Source organism: Lolium perenne, chromosome 4 (assembly GCF_019359855.2).
Source record: "Lolium perenne isolate Kyuss_39 chromosome 4, Kyuss_2.0, whole genome shotgun sequence".
Lineage (NCBI taxonomy): Eukaryota > Viridiplantae > Streptophyta > Magnoliopsida > Poales > Poaceae > Lolium > Lolium perenne.
This window is the reverse complement of record NC_067247.2, coordinates 39940804-39966527: the sequence shown is the minus strand read 5'-3', so window position 1 is coordinate 39966527 and position 25724 is coordinate 39940804. Positions and strand designations below refer to the sequence as shown.

The 25724-nt window shown below is 43.0% G+C and overlaps 1 protein-coding gene across 1 annotated transcript; it reads left to right on the top strand.

Annotated features, from left to right (window-relative positions):
- The first annotated feature begins 18377 nt into the window (after window positions 1–18377).
- Window positions 18378–19556, top strand: LOC139838908 (uncharacterized). The gene has a single exon (XM_071828928.1). It carries the CDS (start codon window positions 18378–18380, stop codon window positions 19554–19556), a length of 1179 nt encoding a protein of 392 aa, XP_071685029.1.
- The last annotated feature ends 6168 nt before the right edge of the window (window positions 19557–25724 follow it).

Sequence of the window (25724 nt, the reverse complement as noted above, 5' to 3'; positions counted from 1 at the left end):
GCGGCGTCAGGAGGTCGAAGGGGTGCCAACACTATAGGGCGGCGCGGCCAGGGCCTGGGCCGCGCCGGCCTATGGTCTGGGGGCCCAGTGCCCCCCTCTGGTCCTTCTCGTGTGTTCTGGATGCTTCCGGGCAAAATAGGTACCTGGGCGTTGATTTCGTCCGATTCCGAAAATATTTCGTTACTAGGATTTCTGAAACCAAAAACAGCAGAAAACAGCAACTGGCACTTCGGCATCTTGTTAATAGGTTAGTTCCAGAAAATGCACGAATATGACATAAAGTGTGCATAAAACATGTAGATAACATCAATAATGTGGCATGGAACATAAGAAATTATCGATACGTTGGAGACGTATCAAGCTTTGATTTTGAAAACATAAAGAGAGCATAAAAGTAAAATTTTGAGAGGTGTTTGTTGTTGTCAACGAATGGTAGTGGGCACTCTAACCCCCTTGCCAGACAAACCTTCAAAGAGCGGCTCCCATGAATTATTTTTATTTTTGGGTGGCACTCCTTCCAACCTTTCTTTCACAAACCATGGCTAACCGAATCCTCGGGTGCCTGCCAACAATCTCATACCATGAAGGAGTGCCTTTTTATTTTAGTTTTATTTAGATGACACTCCTCCCCACCTTTGCTTTCTCAAGCCATGGCTAACCGAATCCTTCGGGTGCCGTCCAACAATCACATACCATGGAGGAGTGTCTATTTAGTTTGATTAATTTGGGACTGGGAATCCCATTGCCAGCTCTTTTTGCAATATTATTGGATAAGCGGATGAAGCCACTAGTCCATTGGTGAAAGTTGCCCAACAAGATTGAAAGATAAACACCACATACTTCATCATGAGCTATAGAACATTGACACAAATCAGAGGTGATAAATTTTGAATTGTTTAAAGGTAGCACTCAAGCAATTTACTTTGGAATGGCGGAGAAATACCATGTAGTGGGTAGGTATGGTGAACACGAATGGCATAGTGGTCGGCTCAAAGATTTTGGATGCATGAGAAGTATTCCCTCTCGATACAAGGTTTAGGCTAGCAAGGTTATTTGAAACAAACACAAGGATGAAGCGGTGCAGCAAAACTCACATAAAAGACATATTGTAAACATTATAAGACTCTACACCGTCTTCCTTGTTGTTTAAACTCAATACTAGAAATTATCTAGACCTTAGAGAGACCAATTATGCAAACCAAATTTTAGCATGCTCTATGTATTTATTCATTAATAGGTGCAAAGTATATGATGCAAGAGCTTAAACATGAGCACAACAATTGCCAAGTATCACATTATCCAAGACATTATAGCAATTACTACATGTATCATTTTCCAATTCCAACCATATAACAATTTAACGAAGAAGAAACTTCGCCATGAATATTATGAGTAAAGACTAAGGACATATTTGTCCATATGCAACAGCGGAGCGTGTCTCTCTCCCACACAAAGAATGCTAGGATCCATTTTATTCAAACAAAACAAAAACAAAAACAAACCGACGCTCCAAGCAAAGCACATGAGATGTGATGGAATAAAAATATAGTTTCAGGGGAGGAACCTGATAATGTTGTCGATGAAGAAGGGGATGCCTTGAGCATCCCCAAGCTTAGACGCTTGAGTCTTCTTGATATATGCAGGGGTGAACCACCGGGGCATCCCCAAGCTTAGAGCTTTCACTCTTCTTGATCGTAGTATATCATCCTCCTCTCTTGACCCTTGAAAACTTCCTCCACACCAAACTCGAAACAAACTCATTAGAGGGTTAGTGCATAATCAAAAACTCACATGTTCAGAGGTGACACAATCATTCTTAACACTTCTGGACATTGCACAAAGCTTTTGAAAGTTAATGGAATCGAAAAATCCATCAAGCATAGCAAAACAGGCAATGCGAAATAAAAGGCAGAATCTGTCAAAATAGAACAGTCCGTAAAGATGAATTTTATTGAGGCACCATACTTGCTCAAATGAAAATGCTCAAATTGAATCAAAGTTGCGTACATATCTGAGGATCACTCACGTAAATTGGCATAATTTTCTGAGTTACCTACAGAGAATTAGGCCCAGATTCGTGACAGCAAGAAATCTGTTTTTGCGCAGTAATCCAAATCTAGTATGAACCTTACCATCAAAGACTTTACTTGGCACAACAATTCAACAAAACTAAGATAAGGAGAGGTTTCTACAGTAGTAACAACTTCCAAGACTCAAATATAAAACAAAGTTACTGTAGCAAAATAAACACATGGGTTATCTCCCAAGAAGTTCTTTCTTTATAGCCATTAAGATGGGCTCAGCAGTTTTAATGATGCACTTGCAAGAAATAGTATTTGAAGCAAAAGAGAGCATCAAGAAGCAAATTCAAAACAAATTTAAGTCTAACATGCTTCCTATGAAAAAGGAATCTTGTAAATAAACAAATTCAAGAAGCATAATGCAACAAGCATAGAAAGATAAAACAAGTGTAGCTTCAAAAATTTCAGCACATAGAGAGGTATTTTAGTAACATGAAATTTTTTACAACCATCTTTTCCTCTCTCATAATAACTTTCAGTAGTATCATGAGCAAACTCAACAATATAACTATCACATAAAGCATTCTTATCATGAGTCTCATGCATAAAATTATTACTCTCCACATAAGCATAATCAATTTTATTAGTAATAGTGGGAGCAAATTCAACAAAGTAGCTATTATTATTATTCTCATCATCAAATATAGGAGGCATATTGTAGTCATAATCAAATTTATCCTCCATAACAGGTGGCACCAAAAGGCTACTATCATTATAATCATCATAAATAGGAGGTAAAGTATCATCAAAGAAAATTTTCTCCTCAATGCTTGGGGGACTAAAAAGATCATGCTCATCAAAACCAGCTTCCCCAAGCTTAGAATTTTCCATATCATTAGCAACAACGGTGTTCAAAGTGTTCATACTAATATGTTCCATGGGTTTTTAAATTTTCGGATCAAACCATCCATGTCTTAAATCAGGAAATAGAGTAAGAAGCTCATTGTTGTCCATTATGCCTTACTAGTGTAAACAAGAAACAAAAAGATGCAATTGCAGGATCTAAAGGAAATAGCTTCGAGCACAAACACAATGGCGCCAGAAAAGTACTATTACCTGGAACCGGAGTATGAGTGCCTTTTACCTTTCCTCCCCGGCAACAGCGCCAGAAAAGTACTTGATGTCTACGGGTGCTTCTATTCTTGTAGACAGTGTTGGGCCTCCAAGACCAGAGGTTTGTAGAACAGCAGCAAGTTTCCCTTAAGTGGATCACCCAAGATTTATTGAACTCAGGGAGGAAGAGGTCAAAGATATCCCTCTCATGCAACCATGCAACCACAAAGCAAGAAGTCTCTTGTGTCCCCAACACACCTAATAGGTGCACTAGTTCGGCGAAGAGATAGTAAAATACAAGTGGTATGAATAAATATGAGCAGTAGCAACGGCACCAGATAAGTGCTTTGCTGTCCAGGACTGGCGTGTGATTGATGGTGGTAATATTTCAGACAGTACAAATGCAGTAAAACAGTAAACAAGCAGCGATAGCAGTATTTAGGAACAAGGCCTAGGGATCATACTTTCACTAGTGGACACTCTCAACATTGATCACATAACAGAATAAATAAATAGATGCTAGACTCTACACTCTCTTGTTGGATGATGAACACCACTAACTGTGTAGGATTACACGAACCCTCAATGCCGGAGTTAACAAGCTCCACAATATTCAATGTTCATATTTAAATAACCTTAGAGTGCATGACAGATCAACATAACCAAACCAAGTACTAACATAGCATGCACACTGTCACCTTCACACTACGAAAGGAGGCATAGATCACATCAATACTATCATAGCAATAGTTAACCTCATAATCTACAAGAGATCACGATCATAGCCTACGCCAAGTACTACACGATGCACACACTGCACCATTACACCGTGCAGGAGGAATAAACTACTTTAATAACATCACTAGAGTAGCACACAGATAAATTGTGATACAAAACACATTGCAATCATAAAGAGATATAAATAAGCACTTCACTATGCCATTCGTAACAGTGAATAAGTATTCTGTGAAATATAGCCTAAGAGACCCACACGGTGCACACACTGTCACCTTTACACACGTGGGACAAGGAGTCTCCGGAGATAACATAAGTAAAATCCACTTGACTAGCATAATGACATCTAGATTACAAGCATCATCATATGAATCTCAATCATGTAAGACAGCTCATGAGATTATTGTATTGAAGTACATAGGAAGAGAGATTAACCACATAGCTACCGGTATAGCCCTTAGCCTCGATGGAGAACTACTCCCTCCTCATGGGAGACAGCAGCGTTGATGAAGATGGCGGTGGAGATGGCAGCGGTGTCGATGGAGAAGCCTTCCGGGGGCACTTCCCCGTCCCGGCGGCGTGCCAGAACAGAGACTCCTGTCCCCCAGATCTTGGCTTCGCGATGGCGGCGGCTCTGGAAGGTTTCTCGTACTGTGGCTTTTTCGTATCGAGGTTTTAGGTCGAGGGGCTTCTTATAGGCGAAGAGGCGGCGTCAGAAGGCCAACGAGGCGACGACACACTAGGGGGGCGCGGGCCACCCCCAGGCCGCGCCGGCCTACCATCTGGTGGGCCTGTGGCCCCCCTCTGGCCTCTCTCGGGTGTTCTGGACGCTTCCGGGGATTCTAAGATGCTGGGCGTTGATTTCGTCCGATTCCGAGAATATTTCCTTACTAGGATTTCTGAAACCAAAAACAGCAGAAAACAGCAACTGGCCCTTCGGCATCTCGTCAATATGTTAGTTCCGAAAAACGCATAAAAACGATATAAAGTGTGCATAAAACATGTAGATATCATCAATAATGTGGCATGGATCATAAGAAATTATCGATACGTCGGAGACGTATCAGGCGCCAACGTGGAACCTGCACAACACAACCAAATTACTTTGCCCCAACGTGACAGTGAGGTTGTCAATCTCACCGGCTTGCTGTAACAAAGGATTAGATGTATAGTGTGGATGATGATTGTTTGCAGAAAACAGTAGAACAAGTATTGCAGTAGATTGTATTCGATTAAACGAATGGACCGGGGTCCACAGTTCACTAGAGGCGTCTCTCCGATAAGAATAAGCATGTTGGGTGAACAAATTACAGTTGGGCAATTGACAAATAAAGAGGGCATGACCATGCATATACATGATATGATGAGTATAGTGAGATTTAATTGGGCATTACGACAAAGTACATAGACCGCTATCTAGCATGCATCTATGCCTAAAAAGTCCACCTTCAGGTTATCATCCGAACCCCTTCCAGTATTAAGTTGCAAACAACAGACAATTGCATTAAGTATGGTGCGTAATGTAATCAACAACTACATCCTTGGACATAGCATCGATGTTTTATCCCTAGTGGCAACAACACATCCACAACCTTAGAACTTTCTCACATCCCCCAGTTAATGGAGGCATGAACCCACTATCGAGCATAAATACTCCCTCTTGGAGTTAGTAGCAAAAACTTGGCCAGAGCCTCTAGTAATAACGGAGAGCATGCAAGATCATAAACAACACATAGATAATAGATTGATAATCAACATAGCATAGTATTCTCTATTCATCGGATCCCAACAAACACAACATGTAGCATTACAGATAGATGATCTTGATCATGTTAGGCAGCTCACAAGATCCAACAATGAAGCACAATTAGGAGAAGATGACCATCTAGCTACTGCTATGGACCCATAGTCCAGGGGTGAACTACTCACTCATCACTCCGGAGGCAACCATGGCGGTGAAGAGTCCTCCGGGAGATGATTCCCCTCTCCGGCAGGGTGCCGGAGGCGATCTCCTGAATCCCCCGAGATGGGATTGGCGGCGGCGGCGTCTCTGGAAGGTTTTCCGTATCGTGGCTCTCGGTACTGGAACTATTATCGACGAAGGCTTCTTATAGTCGGAGAGGTAGGTTTACGTGCGACGCGAGGGGCCCACACACTAGGCCGGCGCGGCCAGGGCTTGGGCCGCGCCGCCCTAGCGTCTGGCCGCCTCGTCGCCCCACTTCGTATCATCCCCGGTCTTCTGGAAGCTTCGTGGAAAAATAAGATCCTGGGAGTTGATTTTGTCCAATTCCGAGAATATTTCCTTACTAGGATTTTTGAAACCAAAAACAGCAGAAAACAGCAACTGGCTTTTCGGCATCTCGTTAATAGGTTAGTGCCGGAAAATGCATAAATATGACATAAAGTATGCATAAAACATGTAGATATCATCAATAATGTGGCATGGAACATAAGAAATTATCGATACGTCGGAGACGTATCAGCATCCCCAAGCTTAGTTCCTGCTCGTCCCGAGTAGGTAAACGATAACAAAGATAATTTCTGGGGTGACATGCCATCATAATCTTGATCATACTATTGTAAGCACATGTAATGAATGCAGCGATCAAAGCAATGGTAAATGACATGAGTAAACAAATGAATCATATAGCAAAGACTTTTCATGAATAGTACTTTCAAGACAAGCATCAATAAGTCTTGCATAAGAGTTAACTCATAAAGCAATAAATCAAAGTAAAGGTATTGAAGCAACACAAAGGAAGATTAAGTTTCAGTGGTTACTTTCAACTTATAACATGTATATCTCATGGATATTGTCAATGTAAAGTAATATAACAAGTGCAATATGCAAGTATGTAGGAATAAATGCACAGTTCACACAAGTGTTTGCTTCTTGAGATGGAGAGAGATAGGTGAACTGACTCAACATAAAAGTAAAAGAAAGGCCCTTCACAGAGGGAAGCATTGATTGCTATATTTGTTCTAGAGCTTTGGTTTTGAAAACAAGAAACAATTTTGTCAACGGTAGTAATAAAGCATATGCATCATGTAAATTATGTCCTACAAGTTGCAAGCCTCATGCATAGTATACTAATAGTGCCCGCACCTTGTCCTAATTAGCTCGGATTACCTGGATTATCACCGCAATACATATGTTTTAACCAAGTGTCACAAAGGGGTACCTCTATGCCGCCTGTACAAAGGTCTAAGGAGAAAGCTCGCATTGGATTTCTCGCTTTTGATTATTCTCAACTTAGACATCCATACCGGGACAACATAGACAACAGATAATGGACTCCTCTTTAATGCTTAAGCATTCAACAATTATTACTTTTCTCATATGAGATTGAGGATATTTGTCCAAAACTGAAACTTCCACCATGGATCATGGCTTTAGTTAGCGGCCCAATGTTCTTCTCTAACAGTATGCATGCTCAAACCATTCAACTCATGGTAAATCTCCCTTACTTCAGACAAGACGGATATGCATAGCAACTCACTTGATATTCAACAAAGAGTAGTTGATGGCGTCCCCAGGAACATGGTTATCGCACAACAAGCAACTTAATAAGAGATAAGATGCATAAGTACATATTCAATACCACAATAGTTTTTAAGCTATTTGTCCCATGAGCTATATATTGCAAAGGTAGAGGATAGAATTTTAAAGGTAGCACTCAAGCAATTTACTTTGGAATGGCGGAGAAATACCATGTAGTGGGTAGGTATGGTGGACACAAATGGCATAGTGGTTGGCTCAAGAATTTTGGATGCATGAGAAGTATTCCCTCTCGATACAAGGTTTAGGCTAGCAAGGTTATTTGAAACAAACAAAAGTATGAAGCGGTACAGCAAAACTCACATAAAAGACATATTGTAAACATTATAAGACTCTACACCGTCTTCCTTATTGTTCGACCCTTACTAGAAATTATCTAGACCTTAGAGAGACCAATTATGCAAACCAAATTTTAGCAAGCTCTATGTATTTCTTCATTAATAGGTGCAAAGTATATGATGCAAGAGCTTAAACATGAGCACAACAATTGCCAAGTATCAAATTATTCAAGACATTCTACCAATTACTATATGTAGCATTTCCCGTTTCCAACCATATAACAATTTAACGAAGAAGATTCAACCTTCGCCATGAACATTATGAGTAAAGCCTAAGAACATATTTGTCCATATGCAACAGCGGAGCGTGTCTCTCTCTCACACAAAGAATGCTAGGATCCATTTTATTCAAACAAAACAAAAACAAACCGACGCTCCAAGCAAAGTACATAAGATGTGATTGAATAAAAATATAGTTTCACTAGAGGAACCTGATAATGTTGTCGATGAAGAAGGGGATGCCTTGGGCATCCCCAAGCTTAGACGCTTGAGTCTTCTTGAAATATGCAGGGGTGAACCACCGGGGCATCCCCAAGCTTAGAGCTTTCACTCTCCTTGATCATATTGTATCATCTTCCTCTCTTGATCCTTGAAAACTTCCTCCACACCAAACTCAAAACAACTCATTAGAGGGTTAGTGCATAATTAAAATTCACATGTTCAGAGGTGATATAATCATTCTTAACACTTCTGGACATTGCACAAAGGTACTGAAAGTTAATGGAATCGAAAAATACATCAAGCATAGCAAAACAGGCAATGCGAAATAAAAGGCAGAATCTGTCAAAACAGAACAGTTCGTAAAGATGAATTTCTAAGAGGCAACAGACTTGCTCAAATGAAAATGCTCAAATTTAATGAAAGTTGCGTACATATCTGAGGATCACTCACGTAAATTGGCATAATTTTCTGAGTTACCTACAGAGAATTAGGCTCAGATTCGTGACAGCAAAGAAATCTGTTTCTGCGCAGTAATCCAAATCTAGTATGAACCTTACTATCAAAGACTTTACTTGGCACAAAAATGCAACAAAATAAGATAAAGAGAGGTTGATACAGTAGTAACAACTTCCAAGACTCAAAAATAAAAATAAAAGTGCAGTAGTAAAATCATGGGTTGTCTCCCACAAGCGCTTTTCTTTAACCCCTTTCAGCTAGGCGCAGAAAGTGTGTATCAAGTATTATCAAGAGACGAAGCATCAATATCATAAGTTGTTCTAATGATAGAATCAAAAGGTAACTTCATTCTCTTTCTAGGGAAGTGTTCCATACCTTTCTTGAGAGGAAATTGATATTTAATATTACCTTCCTTCATATCAATGATAGCACCAACAGTTCGAAGAAAAGGTCTTCCCAATATAATGGGACAAGATGCATTGCATTCAATATACAAGACAACAAAATCAACAGGACACGGTTATTGTTAACGGTAATGCGAAAATTATCAACTCTCCCCAAAGGTTTCTTTGTAGAATTATCAGCAAGATTAACATCCAAATAACAATTTTTCAATGGTGGCAAGTCAAGCATATTATAGATTTTCCTAGGCATAACGGAAATACTTGCACCAAGATCACATAAAGCATTACAATCAAAGTCATTGACCTTCATCTTAATGATGGGCTCCCAACCATCCTATAACTTCCTAGGAATAGAAGCTTCACGATTTAATTTCTCTTCTCTAGCTTTTATGAGAGCATTTGTAATATGTTTTGTAAAGGCCAAATTTATAGCACTAGCATTAGGACTTTTAGAAAGTTTTTGTAAGAACTTTATAACTTCAGAGATATGGCAATCATCAAAATCTAAACCATTATGATCTAAAGCAATGGGATCATTGTCCCCAATGTTGGAAAAAATTTCAGCAGTTTTATCACAGGCAGTTTCAGTAGTTTTAGCAGTTTCAGGCAGTTTTTCACGCTTTGCATTAGAAGTGGAAACATTGCCAACACCAATTATTTTACCATTAATAGTAGGAGGTGCAGCAACATGTGGAGCATTAGCATTACTAGTGGTGGTAAAAGTCCAAACTTTAGCTATATTATCTTCTTTAGCATTTTCTTCTTTTTCCCACCTAGCACGCAATTCGGCCATCAATCTTATATTCTCATTAATTCTAACTTGGATGGCATTTGCTGTAGTAACAATTTTATTATTATTATTTTCATTAGGAATAACTTTCGATTTCAAAAGATCAACATCAGCAGCAAGACTATCGACTTTAGAAGCAAGTATATCGATTTTCCCAAGCTTTTCTTCAACAGATTTGTTAAAAGCAGTTTGTGTACTAATAAATTCTTTAAGCATAGCTTCAAGTCCAGGGGGTGTGTTCCTATTATTTTTGTAAGAATTCCCATAAGAATTACCATAACCGACCATTATTATAAGGATATGGCCTATAGTTGTTACTAGAATTGTTCCGGTAAGCATTGTTGTTGAAATTATTATTTTTAATGAAGTTCACATCAACATGTTCTTCTTGAGCAATCAATGAAGCTAACAGAACATTATTAGGATCAACATTTGTCCTACCATTCACAAGCATAGACATAATAGCATCAATCTTATCACTCAAGGAAGAGGTTTCTTCGACAGAATTTACCTTCTTACCTTGTGGAGCTCTTTCCGTGTGCCATTCAGAGTAATTAATCATCATATTATCAAGAAGCTTTGTTGTGTCGACTAGAGTGATGGACATAAAGGTACCTCCAGCAGCTGAATCCAATAGGTTCCGCGAAGAAAAATTCAGTCCTGCATAAAAGGTTTAGATGATCATCCAAGTAGTCAGTCCATGGGTTGGGCAGTTTTTAACCAAAGATTTCATTCTTTCCCAAGCTTGTGCAACATGCTCATTATCCAATTGTTTAAAATTCATTATGCTACTTCTCAAAGATATAATTTTAGCAGGAGGATAATATCTACCAATAAAAGCATCCTTGCATTTAGTCAATGAATCAATACTATTCTTAGGCAGAGATAGCAACCAATCTTTAGCTCTTCCTCTTAATGAGGAAGGAAACAATTTTAATTTTATAATGTCACCATCTACATCCTTATACTTTTGCATTTCACATAATTCAACAAAATTATTAAGATGGGCAGCAACATCATCAGAACTAACACCAGAAAATTGCTCTCGCATAACAAGATTCAGTAAAGCAGGTTTAATTTCAAAGAATTCTGCTGTAGTAGCAGGTGGAGCAATAGGTGTGCGTAAGAAATCATTATTATTTGTGGTTGTGAAGTCACACAACTTAGTATTTTCAGGAGTACCCATTTTAGCAGTAGTAAATAAAGCAAACTAGATAAAGTAAATGCAAGTAACTAATTTTTTTGTGTTTTTAATATGGAGAATGCAAACAAGACAGTAAATAAAGTAAAGCTAGCAACTAATTTTTTGTGTGTTTTGATTTAGTGCAGCAAACAAGAAAGTAAATAAAATAAAGCAAGACAAAAACAAAGTAAAGAGATTGGAAGTGGAGACTCCCCTTGCAGCGTGTCTTGATCTCCCCGGCAACGGCGCCAGAAAAAGAGTTGTTGCCGTGGGAGTTGGCAATCTCTGGGGTGTAACTTCTCTTTAGATCCCCGGCAACGGCGCCAGAAAAAGAGCTTGATACGCGTACAACACGCATCCGTTGGGAACCCCAAGAGGAAGGTGTGATGTGTACAGTGGCAAGTTTTCCCTCAGTAAGAAACCAAGGTTTATCGAACCAGTAGGAGCCAAGAAGCACGTTGAAGTTTGATGGCGGCGGAGTGTAGTGCGGCGCAACACCAGGGATTCCGGTGCCAACGTGGAACATGCATAACACAACCAAATTACTTTGCCCCAACGTGACAGTGAGGTTGTCAATCTCACCGGCTTGCTGTAACAAAGGATTTGATGTATAGTGTGGATGATGATTGTTTGCACAAAACAGTAGAATAAGTATTGCAGTAGATTGTATTCGATTAAAAGAATGGACCGGGGTCCACAGTTCACTAGAGGCGTCTCTCCGATAAGAATAAGCATGTTGGGTGAACAAATTACAGTTGGGCAATTGACAAATAAAGAGGGCATGATCATGCATATACATGATATGATGAGTATAGTGAGATTTAATTGGGCACGACAAAGTACATAGACCGCTATCCAGCATGCATCTATGCCTAAAAAGTCCACCTTCAGGTTATCATCCGAACCCCTTCCAGTATTAAGTTGCAAACAACAGACAATTGCATTAAGTATGGTGCGTAATGTAATCAACAACTACATCCTTGGACATAGCATCGATGTTTTATCCCTAGTGGCAACAACACATCCACAACCTTAGAACTTTCTGTCACTGTCCCAGATTTAATGGAGGCATGAACCCACTATCGAGCATAAATACTCCCTCTTGGAGTTACTAGCAAAAACTTGGCCAGAGCCTCTACTAATAACGGAGAGCATGCAAGATCATAAACAACACATAGATAATAGATTGATAATCAACATAGCATAGTATTCTCTATTCATCGGATCCCAACAAACACAACATGTAGCATTACAGATAGATGATCTTGATCATGTTAGGCAGCTCACAAGATCCAACAATGAAGCACAATTAGGAGAAGACGACCATCTAGCTACTGCTATGGACCCATAGTCCAGGGGTGAACTACTCACTCATCACTCCGGAGGCGACCATGGCGGTGAAGAGTCCTCCGGTAGATGATTCCCCTCTCCGGCAGGGTGCCGGAGGCGATCTCCTGAATCCCCCGAGATGGGATTGGCGGCGGCGGAAGGTTTTCCGTATCGTGGCTCTCGGTACTGGAACTATTATTGATGAAGGCTTCTTATAGTCGGAGAGGTAGGTTTAGGGGCGACGCGAGGGGCCCACACACTAGGCCGGCGCGGCCAGGGCTTGGGCCGCGCCGCCCTAGCGTCTGGCCGCCTCGTCACCCCACTTCGTATCATCCCCGGTCTTCTGGAAGCTTCGTGAAAAAATAAGATCCTGGGCATTGATTTCGTCCAATTCCGAGAATATTTCCTTACTAGGATTTCTGAAGCCAAAAACAGCAGAAAACAGCAACTGCCTCTTCGGCATCTCGTTAATAGGTTAGTGCCGGAAAATGCATAAATATGACATAAAGTATGCATAAAACATGTAGATATCATCAATAATATGGCATGGAACATAAGAAATTATCGATACGTCGGAGACGTATCAAACTTCTACGCTGAATACTTAACACATCTTTAATGAACTTTGTACGGTTTCATGTCTTTAAAGCAATAGTTCATGAAAACTTCTAGCTTGTTTAACTCTTGCATTATCATCTCTTATATCAATATAGATACTTGCTTTGAATGATTTGATCTCAGCTCATGTACTTTACAATAGTATTGATCAAGATTATGATAGCATGTCACTTCAGAAATTATCTTTGTTATCGTTTACCTACTCGGGACGAGTAGGAACTAAGCTTGGGGATGCTTGATACGTCTCAAATGTATCTATAATTTCTTATGTTCCATGCTACTTTATTGATGATACTCACATGTTTTATACATACTTTATGTCATATTTATGCATTTTCCGGCACTAACCTATTAACAAGATGCCGAAGAGCCGATTCTTTGTTTCTTTGTTTTTGGTTTCAGAAATCCTAGTAAGGAAATATTCTCGGAATTGGACGAAATCAACGCCCAGGATCTTATTTTTCCACGAAGCTTCCAGAAGTACGAAAGGGAAACGAAGTGGGGCGACGAGGCGACGCCACGCTAGGGCGGCGCGGCCCAGGTCCTGGCCGCACGGCCCTACTGTGTGGGTCCCTCGCGTCGCCCCTAAACCTACCTCTTCGCCTATAAGAAGCCTTCATCGATAATAGTTCCAGTACCGAGAGCCACGATACGGAAAACCTTCCAGAGACGCCGCCGCCGCCAATCCCATCTCGGGGGATTCAGGAGATCGCCTCCGGCACCCTGCCGGAGAGGGGAATCATCTCCCGGAGGACTCTTCACCGCCATGGTCGCCTCCGAAGTGATGTGTGAGTAGTTCACCCCTGGACTATGATTCCAGAGCGGTAGCTAGATGGTCGTCTTCTCCTAATTGTGCTATCATTGTTGGATCTTGTGAGCTGCCTAACATGATCAAGATCATCTATTTGTAATGCTACATGTTGCGTTTGTTGGGATCCGATGAATAATGAATGCTATGTTATGTTGATTATCAATCTATTATCTATGTGTTGTTTATGATCTTGCATGCTCTCCGTTATTAGTAGATGCTCTGGCCAAGTCGTTACGTGTAACTCCAAGAGGGAGTATTTATGCTCGATAGTGGGTTCATGCCTCCATTAAATCTGGGATAGTGACAGAAAGTTCTAAAGTTGTGGATGTGCTGTTGCCACTAGGGATAAAACATCAATGCTATGTCTAAGGATGTATTTGTTGATTATATTACACACCATACTTAATGCAATTGTCTGTTGTTTGCAACTTAATACTGGAAGGGGTTCGGATGATAACCTGAAGGTGAACTTTTTAGGCATAGATGCATGCTGGATAGCGGTCTATGTACTTTGTCGTAATGCCCAATTGAATTTCACACTACCCATCATAACATGTATGTGCATTGTCATGCTATCTTTATTTGTCAATTGCCCAACTGCAATTTGTTCACCCAACATGCTATTTTCTTATGGGAGAGACACCACTAGTGAACTGTGGACCCCGGTCCATTCTTTTACATCAAATACAATCTACTGCAATACTCGTTCTACTGTTTTCTGCAAACATCATCATCCACACTATACATCTAATCCTTTGTTACAGCAAGCCGGTGAGATTGACAACCTCACTGTTAAGTTGGGGCAAAGTATCTTGGTTGTGTTGTGCAGGTTTCACGTTGGCGCCGGAATCCCTGGTGTTGCGCCGCACTACACTCCGCCGCCATCAACCTTCAACGTGCTTCTTGGATCCTACTGGTTCGATAACATTGGTTTCTTACCGAGGGAAAAACTTGCCGCTGTACGCATCATACCTTCCTCTTGGGGTTCCCAACGGACGTGTGCTTTACCGTCACAAGCAGCAAGGCCTCCATGGGAACACACTAGAGTATGAGCAGTCACTCCGAGGATGTTTGTCCAAGAACAATCAGCTCAGGCTCTGCATGCGCAGCGTACCGGAGGAAGCTTCGCTTTCTTGGGTGTCCACAAATCTGAACTTTTGTAGTTGTCTGTGCCTTCTGTCAACCTTCGGTCATACGATGGTGTGGTACTATTCTCCACATCATGGATACCAAACGATGGATTACCGGTGTGACAATACATGGAGTTGGACGTGGTTTTGAAGGTGGCTCTGAACATGCATATGATCAAGAGACAGAGATATTGCTCTACATGTTTCCCCTCTTCATCACTCTTCCGCTCAATCTGATACTATAGGTGTAATGCATGATGGTGCAGTGGTGTCTCTAATGCACAGGGATGGAGACGAGCAATCATGGTGTGGTGTCATCCTTGTGCTCTTTTTTTTAGATGACCATCCTTTTGGGTTGGTAAGCATTCTGGGTTTCTTTGTTGCCATAGGTTTAATACTTTGCTCTAAAGTACAGAGGATTCTCTTTGATCCGGTACGAAACAGAATGCCCGTGCGTTTCTGTATGCTCAAAGGAAGCATTTATATTTAAATCGGATGTTTACAGGGTGTTCTAACTATCATGCACTTAATATTTTGTCACATCTCCGATGAAAAAATATATGTTAATTTGTACACAGTGAAGGACTGAAGGTTAAATATCCTTGCCTCTACCGAACAAATCCGTCCTCTTAACAAACTATCTTTTTTTTGAAACCTTAACAAACTATCTTATTACAAAGAAAATTCACGTATAAAATTTATCTCTATTTTAAAGCAAAAACTCATGTAACCTATTAAGTCTAGAGAGTTCATGTGTATCTTCTTTTTTCGATATTTGACATAGATTGACAGGGTCAATGAGTGTGAGGAGTACCATCTGGTTGCTCAATGGCGGGTTGGTAACAAAGGACTCGAGAAAGTGAGCAGAGATTGTTGGCAGGCGAAATTTCTCTAAAATTGACAAGTTCCAACTTTGCATAAAATATGTTTTTATGAAAAAAATAATAATAGGGATAGGAAAGCTGGCTGGAGGTGCCGGTGTTGTGCTGCCCAAGCGAGCTGTTTGGAAGCTTGGCAACAATGCCAGCGAACGGAAGCTCCAAATAATTCATGTGTAAATCAGTTTGTTTGTAAAGGTTATTTGACACGTGCTTCTAAAGGTTATGTGACATATACCCGAATTTGTGGTGCTCGACGATGACGAGGAGTAGGCTAGGGTAGCAGGCGTTACATGCACCTTTTAGTATTATATTTTTTATATTTTACTTTATTCCCTATGTAAATTATGTTTATATTGAAACAATGCAAAACCCAAAAAAAAATCACGTGGTGCCGCTTGGGCCCCCCTCCCCCCCCCTCCCGCGCAAGCGGACACGTAGTACCAACTCATACTCGGCGTCTAAGAAGAGGCGACATTGCAACAAGCTGAGCGCCATCGTCCTCCCCAAGCTGGTCATCAACAACAACTTTCAGATCGCTTGGCTTAGATGGAGTCAGCCTCATCTCACGCCAGATTCATCCACATAATAGAAAATGAACCTGTAGCAACCACACTGATATTTGTGCTATATAGGCTCTAGGGAAGTTTCATGTTATTTTTCAGTAGTAACCAATCATACAACCAAAATGAGTTGTATATGGCATTTCACATATTTAACGCATAACTAATTAAGCATAAATTTTGTGTTTTACAATTAATTCTTTTAGGTGGATCAGTTTATTGAGCCGTGGCGAAGCACGGACATTTAACTAGTAGTTGGTAAATTCCATAACGAACGTAATCAAATCAGTTATCAGAAAAAAATCAGGTATGGAATCTGCATGCTTCCTTTATAAAAAGGAAAACGCTGACTTTCCCCCCGGGAACAACGCTCGGATCCTCCACCTCTAGCGCTGGACGCGTGTACCGTGGGTCCCGCATCTTATCTCTTCCATCTTCTTCCCCAAATCACCAGAACTTCTCTGCGCCGCTCGTCTCGCACCGCTCTCTCGACCGGCACATGCTCCTGCTCTCCCTTGCCGGCGTTCCCCGTGCTCCACCCGCCGCCGGGCGCCCCACCTCCTCCGTGCGCCGCTGGGCCCCAACCTCCTCCGTGCGCCACCGCCCCCTACCACCTCTGCGCGCCCCCGGCCACCCACCTTCTCCTCACGCCGTCGACCCCCCAGCAGCTCCGTGCGCCGCCGGAGTCCCAGCACCTATATGGTACAATCGTCCGGCCGCTATGCTAAACGCGACCGACGCCGCTGCTACAAGCCTCCGCCGGCGATGCTACAATCGCCTGGCCGCTCTGCTAAAAGCGGTCGATGCCGCCGACGGCGGTGCTACAATCACCCGGCCGCTCTGCTACACGCGACCGACGCCACTGCTACAAGTCGCAGCCGGCGATGCTACAATTGCCCGGCCGCTCTGCTACAAGCGGTCGACGCCGCCGTTGCTACAAGCCGCCGCCGGCGATGCTACAATCGCTCGGCCGCTCTGCTACAAGCGGTCGACGCCGCCGCATGCGGTGCTACAATCGCCCGGCCGCTCTGCTACACGCGACCGACGCCGCTGCTACATGGTGCCACCGGCGATGCTACAATCGCCCGGCCGCTTTGTACAAGCGGTCGACGCCACCGATGCTACATTCGCCGGACCACGCTGCTACAAGTGACCGGCGCCCCTGCTACAAGCCGCCGCTGGCAGCGGTGCTGCTACAAGCGGCAACGAGAAGCTTCGCTGTTGTAAAACTTGTTGGTATCAATGGCAAGCGCCGATGCTGCGATGGTCGACCGTCGATTCAGTGCTACAAGGGGCGGGCGGCGGAGCTGCCACAACCGTCCACCAGCTGCTGCAAGGGTTGAAGAAGCAACAGTGCTACACAGGGCGGGCGGAGCTGCTGATACTGCTAGCCACCAGAGCTACTCGCGTCCGGCGGTGCTGCTGCCAAGGTTGGCCGGCGGTGCCACAAATGGAGGCGGTGTTGCTGCGAGTCCAAGTTCGTCGGAGTTGTGCCAGCATTTTTCAGCGAGCGATTGTTCGCCGGAGCTGCTGCAAGGATTGTATTTTTTCGTGTGCACGCGGTGACAAAAGCAAGGACGAGAGAAAGAAAGCGACCTGGAGTGGGGTCCACCCATGTGGAAAAGGAGAAAATAACTTTGACTGTTTTCTTTTTCTTTTTGATCGAACCGCTTATTTTGCTCCCATCGAACGGTTGAGCATCCGGGGGATCGGGGATTAGATCCCCCGGGGGACACTCAGCGCTACCCTTATAAAAAATGAAGATGTTTACGGGATAGGCGCTTACGAAACGGAATTATGTCGATGAATTCCGTTCGGTGTAAATACAATAATGCTAGACTTAGGGATTGATTGCTTGCCTCCCATGATTTTTTACGGGTCCTGATTTCTCTCCAACCTCCACATAATTTCGAGGCTGTATTCCCTAACAAACTATCCGGCCGTAGATCTAGGTACGTGAGCAACGTTCTCCTCGTGGATCCCATCCCATTCCTTGGACGCGGGGATCATGGGTGGCTGCATCTGCAAGCCACAGACGACGGCGCCTTGGCCGGACCTGCCGCCGGAGATCGCCGGCCGCATCTTCTCCTGTCTTCCGTCCCACGAAGATCGCCTCAGCTTCGCCGCCGTCTCCAGTCAGTGGCGGCTCGCTGCAGGGCTGCAGAAACCACTGCCGCCACCCGTGCCGTGCATCAACCTCGACCACGGCACCTACCAGAGACTCGTCGACGGCAAGGTGCGCCGCTTCCCCGCAGCCAAGGGCTACCGCGCCGGCGCCTCATTCGGCAGATGGCTCTTGTACTACCACAAGGGTTCTGGCCGGTGCTTCCTCCGAGCCCCTGTCTCCGCCAATCCAATTGAGCTCCCATGTTTCAACTTCTCCACGGCCATGGCGTGGGCAATTAGGGAGCAGCCGCCCTCCATATTCACTGGTAGTGGCATGGAAATGAAGATAGTCCTGTGCTCGTCTCATCACGTATTTGCCCTGTTCCGACACCCTTGCAGCGGCTTCTTCCGTCCGGTCTCATACCTAGCATCTTTCCGTCCAGCGGAGCTTCGCGATTCTCTGATTCTGTGCTCATTTCGCCTCCAGCCCCCGGCCCATGCCTACACGGACATTGTGTTTTACGATGGAAAGCTCTTCGCTCTCTCCCGTCGGGAAGACCTCTTCTGTCTGGAATTATTCACCGACGACCGAGACTACATGATCCACCATCTGATTCCTACCGTCGATCATGATATGGAGGCTCATCCGTTTATCATTACCAACCGCTACCTGGTTGTGTCGGCCGACAAGCAAAAGCTACTCATGGTGCGGTGGAGAAGGAGGATGGCTGATGATCAGCGGGCAATAGATATGTGGGTGTTCGAGGCGGATTTTGGCAAGGCCCGGTGGCTGGAGGTGAAAGACCTAGGAGGCCAAGTCATCTTCCTCGGCAGGAGTTGCTCCATGGCATTTCCGGCGAGCCAGACGGAGCATTGGGGCCCGAGGTTCCGAGGAGGTAACCGTGTGTTTGTTCTAGGCACCGAGTGGGCACGGCAGCCACTCTTCAAGAAAAGAGATATTCCCAGGTATTGCGTCTATGACATGGCCAGCGGCAAAACTAGCCTAGTTTCACTCCGCCGAGCTCGCTTCACCAAGACTCGCACTTCAGGATGGTTCTTCCCTACAAGTGAAAACCTCTAGGTAGCTAGCCATTTTAATTTCGCTACTAGTATTTACTATCACCTCTTGGATTATTATTGTAAGACTTTGTAGGATTTTCTTCTCTTAAAGCATTGCTATTCTTGTACTAGGTTTCTGTCAAGTCATTTCTCAAAGTTTACATGAGTGATCATTATTGTACTAGGAAGCTATGGCGCGGCGACATCATCGCGCCCGTATGATGATTGTAATGCTAAGAAAAAATGAGGAAAGTACCATTTTATCAAACTTCTGTCTTTTTTAAGATATTATTTTCTTTGTCTTATATCAAAGAATGAATGTAGACGTCATTTCTGTAATTCATATTTAACATGCTAATGATAGGCTGGTGTTCAGGTGTTGTATGAATGGTCAAATAGATGGCTAGGGGGGAGCACTATGTAGAGTAGCTGGAGATGCAAAGGCTTCCTATAGAGATAACAGTTTACCATCCATAGAACATGTTGTTCTGTACTGACAAAGAGGCGGATGATCTGTTGGTAGTATATAGACCTGTAGCTTGTGTCTTTGTTAAACTCTATCTGTTGGTTCCTTATATGGAGGAATGCATTGGCTCGTGAGGTCTGAGCAATACAGTAGTTCCACTGATTGGTTAATCCCAGTAGACATGGTAGGTAAACTAACAGAAGCACGTACTTGCGATAATTATGGTGGTACTTAAATTAGAGTAATCAAGTGCTGCTTCTTCGTAGCTAGATATTTCCCTGGAACTCCTAGAACTACTTGTTGTAGTAGTAGATCGATATGTTGTTAATATACTGATTGCCATAGTGGTAGATAGGTGGTAATATTTGACATTGCTGTTGTCAGGAAAGTTATGGACAGAACACATCCTCCTGAGCGAACTCCCTGGATCGTTGGTTCCTGTAGTCACCATAGCTCAAATTTTTGAACTTGCATCAAAGATAAGTATTCAATCAATATTTTGTCATGGTATCTATTTCCATTTTTTTTGTAATCCGTGCCTGACTAAGGACAATGATTTATTTAGCTGAAGAATGAATGTGTACTCGCACAGTTTAATCCATACCTGACCAAGGACAACGATTTTTTAGCTGAAGAATGAATGTATATTCGGACAGTTTTGAAACGACATAATTGATAGAAAGGTATACTTGTTTGTGGCCAGTAGGGCCGTTGGTCCTAAGTTCTTCCTCTTGTTGTAGAGCTTGTTTCCTTGTATGAAATGTGTTAACGAATTGTGTGGTTATTTCGTGTCCAACCCTCGGCCTATGTCTACATGGGCATTGCGTTTTACGACGGAAAGCTCTTCACTCTCTCCCGTTGGGAAGAGCTCTTCTTCCATGAATTGTTCGGAGACATGAACCACCATCTGATTCCTATCGTCTATCATGATATGGAGGCTCAGCCAGCTATGATTACCAACCGCTACCTGGTTGTATCGGACGGCAAGCAAAAGCTACTCATTGTGCAGTGGAGAAGGAGGGTTGATCAGCAGGCAATAGATATGTGGGTGTTTGAGGCGGATATTGGCAAGGCCCGGTGGTTGGAGGTGAAAGACCTGGGAGATCGACCAAGTCCTCTTCCTCAACAGGAATTGTTCCATGGCATTTGCGACGAGGCAGGCGGAGCATTGGGTCTGGAGGTTTCGTGGAGCTAACCGTGTGTTTGTTCTAGGCACCGAGTGGGTACGGGTAATTCGAGCAACCCGTCTACAAGAAAAGTGATATTCCCAGATAGGCAGATACTGCGTCTATAACATGACGAGCAACAAAACTAGCCTAGTTTCACTGACGAGCTTGCTGCACCAAGGGTTGCACTTCAGGATGGTTCTTCGCTATGAGTGAAAACCTCTAGACATTTTCATTTCGCTAGTATAAACTATTACCTCCTGGATTATTGTAAGACTTTGTACGGTTAGCATGGATTTTCTTCTCTTAAAGCATTGCAATTGTGCTATTTTTCTGGTAAGTCATTTGTCAAAGTTTACATGAGTTAGAGCATGTCTAACAGACCCCCTATTTTTCTGCCCCGTAAAACGCGAGTAGAAGGTCCTATCAAAAAAATGCTCACGCAAGAACCATTCCGTCTAACAGACCCCGTATTTTTGAAAATTGCAAACCCCAAATTTTTTTTTTTCGATAGTTCATCACGTTCATAGATACGATCATAGATAGGATTTTACAAAATTGCGCGATCCTACTGGATCGCGACTTCTACGAAGCGACCTACTCGTCGAGGATGACGATTGTCGCATTGCCGGCGGCCTCCCATGCCTCCATCTCCTCCATGGCGGCGATGGCCTATGCCGCCTCGTCTTCCTCCGCCCGAGCCTTGTCGGCGGCATCCTTCATGGACGCGGTCACCGCCTGCAAGTACAGGGGGTCCTCCTCCTCCGCCTGCAGGCGGCATATTTGTGGCAATGTTAGTGATGATACCAGTGTTTGATATTCTCGTTTATGTCACATTAATTTTGGTTTAATGTCTCGACTATCCAGTTTAAGTTTAATTCGGAATTTCACCATTGCCAAAGGTTCTAAGTGCCATAGTTGTGTGCAATCAAAGCAACCTCGGAAGCCTCACAAGGCGGCCGAGGAGAGAAACTTGGCACCTCTAGAACTCATACATTCTGATCTATGCGAGATGAATGGTGTGTTGACAAAAGGTGGAAAGAGATATTTCATGATATTGATTGATGATGCGACTAGATTTTCCTATGTTTATTTGTTGCGAACTAAAGATGAAGCTTTAGACTACTTTAAAATTTATAAGGCCGAAGTTGAAAATCAACTAGAGAGAAAGATCAAGCGTCTTAGGTCGGATCGTGGTGGCGAATATTTTCCTAAAATCTTTGATGAATTCTGTGAGGAACATGGCATTATTCATGAGAGGACGCCTCCCTATTCACCCCAATCAAGCGGGATTGCCGAGAGGAAAAACCGCATGCTGACTGACTTGGTGAATTCCATGTTAGCCACTGCTGGTTTATCAAAGACATGGTGGGGGGAGGCTTTGTTGACTTCATGTCATGTCCTGAATAGAGTTCCTAACAAGAATAAAGACAAAACCCCTTACGAGGAGTAGGCTGGGAGAAAACCATCACTTTCGTATTTGCGCACATGGGGATGTTTGGCGAAAGTCAATATTCCAATTACTAAGAAGCGCAAACTTAGACCAAAGACAGTGGATTGTATCTTTCTTGGTTATGCTTCGCGGAGTGTAGGATATAGATTTTTAGTAGTTCAATCCGAGGTACCTGATATGCATGTTGATACTATTATGGAATCTCGTGATGCAATATTTTTTGAGAATATGTTTCCTATGAAAGATATGCATAGCATTGCTAGAATTTCTACTGAGATAATTCCTGAGTCTAGTACATCTAATGAGTATTTTGAACAATCACATGAGAATGTTACTGAGAAGGATGACAATGAAGCTCCTAAACGGAGCAAGAGACGAAGGATTGAAAAATCCTTTGGAGATGATTTCATTGTGAACCTTGTGGATGATACTCCCACGTCCATTGCAGAGGCATATGCATCTCCAGATGCAGATGACTGGAAAGAAGCTGTCCATAAAGAGATGGACTCGATTCTTTCTAATGGAACTTGGGAGCTATCAGAACGACCCCATGGATGCAAGTCTGTGGGCTGCAAATGGGTGTTCAAAAAGAAGCTAAGACCTGATGGTACTATTGAGAAGTACAAGGCGCGGCTTGTAGCTAAAGGCTACACACAGAGAGAAGGCGAAGATTACTTCGACACCTATTCACCTGTCGCTAGACTTACCACCATTCGAGTACTACTGTCCATGGCTGCCTCCTATAGTCTTATCGTTCATCAAATGTACGTAAAGACAGCTTTTCTTAATAGAGAGTTGGAAGAGAAAATATATATGGATCAGCCTGCTGGGTTCGTAGTAAAAGGTGAAGAAAGAAATGTGTGCAAGTTGCTAAAATCTTTATATGGCCTCAAACAAGCACCTAAGCAATGGCATGAGAAGTTTGACAGAACTTTGACTTCTGTAGACTTTGTTGTCAATGGGGCTGACAAGTGCGTTTACTATCGCCATGGTGGGGGCGAAGGTGTTATACTATGTTTGTATGTGGATGATATTCTGATATTTGGTACAAACATGAAAGTAATACACGAGGTCAAGTCTTTCTTGTCAAAGTGCTTTGATATGAAAGATCTGAGAGAAGCTGATTAGTTATCCCTTTGGCATATCATTTTGTTTTAGCCGATCTTAGTATTGGTGTTTTTTTATGGATTGCCATTTCAAGTATTGCTCCTATTGGTCTTCTGATGGCAGGATATAGCTCAAATAATAAATATTATTTTTCAGGTGGTCTACCAGCTGCTGCTCAATCCATTAGTTATGAAATACCATTAACTCCTAGAGGGGACTCCCGCCTGTGATCTTCTTCCTTGGGTCGGAGAAAGGGCCCCACTTACCATTCTGAACATCAAGCTTATTAAGAACGAGAGTGGGATTACTCTAACACAATCCCATTATGTTGAGAAGATCTTGAGCCGGTTCGGCTATATTGATAGCAAGTCTTTTCCAACACCTTATGATCCCAGTGTGACATTACGCAAGAACCGGAGGATTGCCGTAGATCAACTGAGATACTCTCAGATTGTTGGCTCACTCATGTACTTAGCGAGCGCGACTAGACCGGACATCTCTTTTGCTGTTAGCAAGTTGAGTAGGTTCATGTAAAACCTGGGTACTGATCATTGACATGCACTTGATAGGGTCATGCGCTACCTATGTAGTACAATGATTTATGGGATTCACTATTCAGGGCATCCAGCTGTGCTTGAAGGATATAGTGATTCGAATTGGATCTCAGATGTAGCTGATCTGTACGCCACAAGTGGGTATGTATTTACCTTTGGAGGTGGCGCAGTGTCATGGAGATCTTGCAAGCAAACCATATTGACGAGGTCAACTATGGAAGCAGAACTTACTACTGTAGACACAACCACTGTTGAATCTGAATGGTTGCGTGAGCTCTTGATGGACTTGTCTGTGGTTGAAAAACCTGTTCTGGCAATCCTTTTGAATTGTGACAATCAAACTGTAATTGTCAAAGTGAACAATTCTAAGGATAACGCAAAATCATCAAGACACGTCAAGAGACGTTTGAAGTCTGTCAGGAAATTGCGAAACTCCGGAGTAATAACTGTTACATATATTCAAACAGACAAAAACATGGCAGATCCCTTTACAAAGGGACTATCACGTAATGTGATAGAAAGTGCATCGAGTGAGATGGGTTTGAGACCTGTTGATGTTACGCCATAGTGGTAACCCAACCTTTGTGATCAGAGATCCCGTGAATTAGGACCTGGGAAGAACAAACTAGTGGTTTAATTGAGTATTATGTAACCCTTTCTATGTGATGAACAACTCTCAATTGCTGTAAGGCAGGTTGACAACAAGCATTAATGTGTTTATGTTGGCTATTTTAGCAATGATGCTGTCCTACAGAGCATTCTTGAAATAACACACCTATATGAGTTCGATTGTTAAACGTTGCAATCTATGAGATTTGGGTGATCTCTAGTAAACTCATGAAGAGACCACGAAGTATGACGCATATGCTTCACCCGCGGGGTAGGCTACTGGCAGCCATGTACTGGTCATGACTTTGAGTGAAACCTTGTTCACGCAAAACTTGCAATTCAAGGCTTAGTCCATTGTTCAAGTGTGAATGGATGTAGCTTAAGATTCTAGGTGGAAGTTCAACTTAACAGTCTCCGCTGAAACACTGGTATATAAACAAGCAGTGAGTATTGGTAAATCTCTAAATGGGTTTTTGAGATCTGGTGGGGGATTGTTGAAATATTGGGCCCACATTTGGTGGCCCATACTAGATTTCAGATTTTCCATATAAATCTCAAAGCCCACTTAGTGACAGCCTTGTGAGTTTGAGCCCAAGTTGGTGGCAGCTCACTAGGGAGTGGCAAGATGTGAGAAGTTTAGTCCCACATGGAAAGTTGGAAGGAAGTTAGACCACCTTATAAGGTGGGTTGTTCCACAACTAGTAAGTGAGTGAGAATAGAAGTGCTACACGCGCGCTCCTCCTCCTCCTCGCTCGCTCGTCGTCCTAGACGGACGCGTCGCAGTTAGTCGGTTCGGGTCGCTCCCTGATCGTGGGCTATCTGTAGCCGACTCGAA

Coding starts and splice junctions, on each gene's coding strand:
- LOC139838908 (XM_071828928.1), top strand. CDS start 18,378: ATGGGTGGCTGCATCTGCAAGCCACAGACGACGGCGCCTTGGCCGGAC.